The sequence below is a fragment of the Eupeodes corollae genome, chromosome 1 (genome assembly GCF_945859685.1).
Source record: "Eupeodes corollae chromosome 1, idEupCoro1.1, whole genome shotgun sequence".
NCBI lineage: Eukaryota > Metazoa > Arthropoda > Insecta > Diptera > Syrphidae > Eupeodes > Eupeodes corollae.
Window position 1 is genome coordinate 115887327 of NC_079147.1, and position 6125 is coordinate 115893451.

General features: G+C 32.3%; 1 protein-coding gene across 1 annotated transcript; it reads left to right on the forward strand.

Moving 5' to 3' along the window:
• Positions 1-512: 512 nt before the first annotated feature.
• LOC129954063 (NKAP family protein CG6066) lies at positions 513-1956 on the forward strand. Its single transcript, XM_056067715.1, has 2 exons — positions 513-1644; positions 1709-1956. Exons 1-2 carry the CDS (start codon positions 815-817, stop codon positions 1878-1880), a joined length of 1002 nt encoding a protein of 333 aa, XP_055923690.1. The 5' UTR covers positions 513-814; the 3' UTR covers positions 1881-1956.
• Positions 1957-6125: the final 4169 nt, after the last annotated feature.

Here is a 6125-nt window from a genome sequence, read left to right on the forward strand (position 1 = left end):
ACCTTAAAATCTCCAGACCTCCCTTGAAATCTGAAGACCTCCCTTGATTTTTCAAGACCTCCCTTGATTTATCAAAACCTCCCTTGAAATCTCCAGACCTCAATTGATTTGTCTAGGTCTCTCTTGATTTTTCAATACGTCCCTTAATTGTATCAGATGTGATGTTAGCTCGGACACATTTTTCAGAAGCGCTAGTATAGATTACGAAAATTAAGCGTAGAATCTAAGAGCCACTGGAAAAATTGAAATAAATAAATACAATAAATTACTCGATTTGTTTGATAGTCCTTTCTGCATTATTATCTGTATAACAAAATAAAATGAAATTCGTTGGTCACGCTCATGTGAATGCTGCTTTAGGGTTCAAATAAGTCTGTACACACTTTCGAGCCCAGATGGATTTTTTGGTTGTAAAATGTAAATGCATTGAATTTAATTAGCGTTGAATGCATCCATTTATTTAATGACGATGACTGATGACTGATGACAGCAACAAAACAACCAACAAATAATAAACACGGGTTTGTCAATATTGAATCTGTTTTCTGTAGTATGGCGTTTATAATTTAATAATTATTAGAATTGTTTAAAACGCAGATATTTTCATATTTACCATAAATAAACTTAAACCGTAGAAACATAAAAACAAACCATTTAAATATTAACTCAGCGATGTTATGGAATAATACGATTATTTATACATTTGCCTATTAAAAACTAAATTATTTTATAACATAAAATCTTTGATAAATGTGTTAAATACCCAATAAACAATGAGTTGCTTTTAATCTAGGCTCTAGACGTTACTTAAGCAATGCCTTCCCATAGTAGAAGTCCATCATTTTCCGTTTCTCGGGAACGTATTCGTAGAGTTGCCCAGGACACTGACGAAGCACATTCTGATAGATGGTCAAAAAGAAGATCGCCCAGCTTCGATAGAAAATCTTATACATATAATGATCGTGAACATCATAAATCAAATGATCGATATAAAACAAAGCACGAGAGAAGACCAGGTCAGCAGCGACAGGATAACTTCATGGACAATCGACGTGTAGAGAGGGAAACTATAGGAGAAGAAGGAATATCCACAGTCTGGGGAAAGTCACCACAAAAGCCACCGACATTCAGTGATGACGAAGATGGCAAGGTAGGAAAAACTGAAGAAAAGTCCAACAGTAACTTAAAAAAGAAAAAGAAAAAGTCAAAGCACAAGAAGAGCAGTTCTTCATTGAAAAAACACAAGAAAAAGAAATCGAAAAAACGCCAAAAGAAAAAATCAAAACGTAGCTCATCTAGCAGCAGTAGCTCATCGGACGCTAGCTCTGAAACAGAAATGTGGGTTGAGAAGACAAAAGACACTAAAACTCCGCATTCAGACACCCAAGATATTGATAAAGAGTTTTCTGTACCATCCTCGTCAACCGAACCCGGTAATCTTTTAGAAGATGTGGGACCCACTCTGCGACAGACAAGTGGTCTGACTCAAAAAGATTTTGGTCATGCCCTCTTACCAGGAGAAGGTGCTGCAATGGCAGCTTACATTGCTGATGGAAAGAGAATTCCCCGTAGAGGAGAAATTGGTTTAACTTCAGACGAAATTGCCACTTTCGAGTCCGTTGGATATGTCATGAGTGGAAGCAGGTATGTTAAAAAATAATTCTTTGATAGTTCTTTATCTTTATTAATTTCATGATCAATTTTTTAGACATCGTCGAATGGAAGCCGTGCGAATTCGTAAAGAAAATCAAATATATTCAGCGGATGAAAAACGCGCTCTGGCGATGTTCAGCAAAGAAGAGAGACAGAAACGTGAAAATAAGATTCTTTCACAGTTCAAAGAGATGATAAGTTCTAAATTAAAAGCGGACAAAAAATGAAATATTTTTAAATATATATAAACTATGTAGAATATTACTATATTATTATGTAAAATATACAATGTTTGCAAATGTATTTGATATTTATTTTAACATTCAAAATTGTATCTTTATTAAAAATATAAATTACAAATTTGTAGGCCTTGGGAAGCAGATTCTTTTTTCTTATGAGTTCAAATTAATAATCATGTACTTGAACAAGAAGATCTAGGGAAAGGGTTTTTTGTGCTTATCTAAAATAAGTTCAATGAATAACCAACATATATATTTAACTGTATACATACAATGGCGGAAATGTAGACACAAACTAATTTCATTTAGTCAATATTCAAAGCATGATTTAGGTATAAAATGAAAGGTATTGTTATAGATGCTCAGGAGCTGTTTTTAAGCGCTTATCATCTGTGACAAAAATACCTTTGATCAGATATAAAAATGATGCTTTTCTTTTTTAAAATTGATTTAAGACTTTTAATGTCAGCAACACCTGAAACCAAAAACAAAACTTATTGGCACATGTTTTTCCACAGTATGTTAGAGGTTTTTAACATAACTTTAAAGAGTTTCTTGTTTAAGGGCGATAATCAATCAAAATCGGTTCATTATTGCTTTCTACACCGCTTTAGAAGTCGATATGTGTACTGACAATTAGGTTTGTTTTTGCTGCACAAACAAAAAAATTAATTTTTAAAGGATCAAGAAGCCCTGAAGTAGAATCTCTTTAAATTTGTCTATCACATCAGATTTTTCAAAACATAACCCTTTAAAAATACTAAAGGCAATCAAAAACGGGGGTTTTTAAGGCCAAGATAAATAAATTGTACGATTACTTTTCTAAGTACAAGTTTTTGACTTCTAGGTACAGTTCTAGATCATTTTTGTCTCTGTAAGTTTTCATTAGTTATGAACTTATGAGTATTTATCTGGATCTATAAGGTTAGGTTAAAGTGGCTGTCCAAGATTTAACCGGACACACTTAGGCCAGTTTAATGGTCCATTGTGATACCACATGAATCTTGAGGCCTCCTCCTTAGCTCAATGGAACCAGTTTGAGTCCCTTACGAAATGTTAGAGGCTTATTATGCTGATATGATTTAGATCGTTAAAGAAGAATTCTCCTAGGTATTAATAGAATTTAATATATTCATAGCTTTGAGTGTTTAGTTGATGGATTCGTTACAATAACAAAAATTACTTTTAATAAGTTTTGCCTTATTTTGTTGAAAACCGTTTTAGCACAAATAGTTGAGCGTTTCTTGAAAATTAAATTAAGACACGAGAAGTCTAACAACTAGTAAAATGGTTCGAACATTTTATCGGAAGCTTAAAATATTTTAACTGAATATCAGTAGAGATTATAAATTTGGAAAACTATTACGAATTTAATCGAAAAAAGTTACTTCATGAATTATACCTCCAAAAAGCTTTGTATAATGTGTTTTTTATGTGTAAAGTAATTTTGAAGTCGGTTTTTAACTATGGCTATCAAACCCGATTGAAAAAGTGCAGTTTGATTTACCAAGAACAAAACCATATTCCAAGCGATTTAAATAAGGTTGGGAAACTATTTCGATTTTTCATACAAAAAAGTAACAGCTTCAAATAAGCAAAATATGTTTCATTTGGAAAATAAATTCAAACTAAAACTTGCAATTTTGTTTCAGTTGTGAATATTATTGCTTACATTATAGAGAGTTATTAATCAATGAATTTCTTGTGAACACTAAGTAATGTTAAACAAAGTAATTTATATTATAAACAATGAATTATTAATAAAATCCTAACCTTCCTATCCCGCAGTTCAAATTGGGCAGGTTCAGACGACATAAAGGACTTGAAAGTAAGGCAAATTTCTGGCATCTGATTGGCCAGCTGTCAAAAAATTGCCTTCCAATTAAGGCAACTTTATTGGAAAGTTGACATGAAAGTTAGTCAAGAAAAATCTCCCTAACTATCAAGTCAAGTCGGGCAGACGGCAATGCACCCATTTTTTTTATTTAAATTTTATTTATTAAAATTTTAATTGTAAATTTTGTAAACTTTATTATTGAAAAATAAAAAATCTAAATCTAATCTAATCAAGTCAAGTCAACTTATGTCAAAATGACAATTGAACATGTTTTTTCATTCAACCGAAAGCTGAACTTTATTACTATTTATTTTTTGCACACCTTCATTTAATGCTTCCTGTAAACAGCTTCGTTGTACATTTGGAAAAGAAATAAGTAATATTTGTTTACAATACAAAATACAAATCGTGATGAACTTTTAACTTGTCTGAGGAGTGTTTGTAGACAATGTTTTTTTGAGTAGTTTTTGTACGATAAACTTGAAATAGAGGTTTGTGAAGTAAAGTTCTGAATTAAAAATGTATGACACTTAAAAAACTAACTATAGTTGCCTTGGAACGTAAAGAATGAAGTTGACTGCAAATGAAGCCCCTTATGTTGTCTGAACCTGCCCATTATTAGGGATATTTGATTAGGCTGTCAAAAAATGCTTTCTAATTAAGTCGAATTTATTGGAAAGTTCACTGGAAAGTTAGTCAAAAAAGTAACAATCAAGTCAAGTCTACATATGTAAAAATTACAGTTGATCATGTCTTTTCATTCAATTTAAAGCCAAACATTATCACAGTATGATTTATTTATTTTTTGCACAATTCCATTTGTAGTACTTGTGGCACGTCATGACAGAGGTCTTGGTTTTAATCTATACGATCTAAAGTTTTTTTCGGCTACTCCCTCTTGCGACAAATTGACAAATCCTTCAAGAGTAATTCTTGTCATAAAAATGACTATTTCAAATTAGCCGTTTGGATTCGACTTACAACTGTTGGTCCCCTACATCAAATTTTAGTAATATTTAGATAAAATCAACCAACCATAAAAACAGACAATTTCAAATTGATACAAAATTTGTAACTGTCAACTAATTGGATACTATTGGAAGACTTTTGACAGTTGGGCCAATATTGAGGATTTTTCCAATCAAGAATACTTAGGCTAGGCGCGCACATGCAACTTTTTCGAAACCAAATAGTTTGATCGTTAGTTGCCCAATCATCGCGCACATATAAGCAACTTCGAAAGTAATCGACAAAAAAAATCAATACACAGGAAACTTTTACTCACTTTTTCTCACATACACGAAACAAAATGATTTCAAATTTTTCCTATTCTCTTGCTTATGAAAGAAACAAGTTGAAAGTGGCAGACAATTTTTGCCCATTCAGCGTTTGTCAAATAAAATTGAATTATGGAAACAAACTTATGAGAAGGATATATTATTCTGCAAGTCTGGAAGTATTTTGTATTTGTATGGGTTTAAGCAACTAACAAATATTCACAATCAGTGTAAGAAAGAGAAAACTATTGAAATTGAGATTTAAGGCGGTTATCTTCTTTCATAATTTATTGTGAAAGGAAAACATGGAATACATTTTTTTCTCTCTTGCACTCACAAAAAATTATTCAACGATTTAGTTGAATGTCATCGCAATTACCTATAACGCCTTGTGACACATACTAAAGAATTGGTTTGAGGTGATCGTTCAGCTTGTGTCAAAACACAAACTTAAAAGTTTCTCGAATAGGCGACAGAATGGTTTCTGCATGTGCGCGGACTCTCGTAAAAGTCCATAGTGCTCAGTTTAGAAACCGTACAGTTTCGAAACTAAAAGTTGCGCAAATGATTGAGACAATCGCGCCTAACATGCACGCAAACTGTCACAAAAAATATGGGAGGCGTTCAGACGATATACAAAAAGCCGCACATATGTATGAGGTCTCACCGTCGCATATAAGCCATTTGCGTCCTTGTGAAGACTGTAACAAAGGGGTGTTCAGATGATACGCGGGCATAGTCGCAAATGATGACGTAAAAATCACGTCAGAAGCGAAAACGGTTTCGATTTGTATATGCCGTCTGCTCATAGTTTTAGTGTTGAACGTATAAATTGTAGGTATATAAATAACATAATTCAAACTTAAATTCATATCTATTTTTTTAAACTTAGAATTTTGTATTTAAGCTAAAAATAATCGTAAAGTATCAGTTTTTCATTTTTTGTACAAATAGATTAACAAAGATGAGTTCGAATTCGAAGACAATGCATGTATATTGTTAAATCGTGTAACCAACATGCAAAGGAACACGGCTGATGATTTTAAAACTGTCATGTGTAAACGCAATATCTGCCAGCTGAAATGTCATCTTTCAAAAGAATAAAAATGTGCTAATATA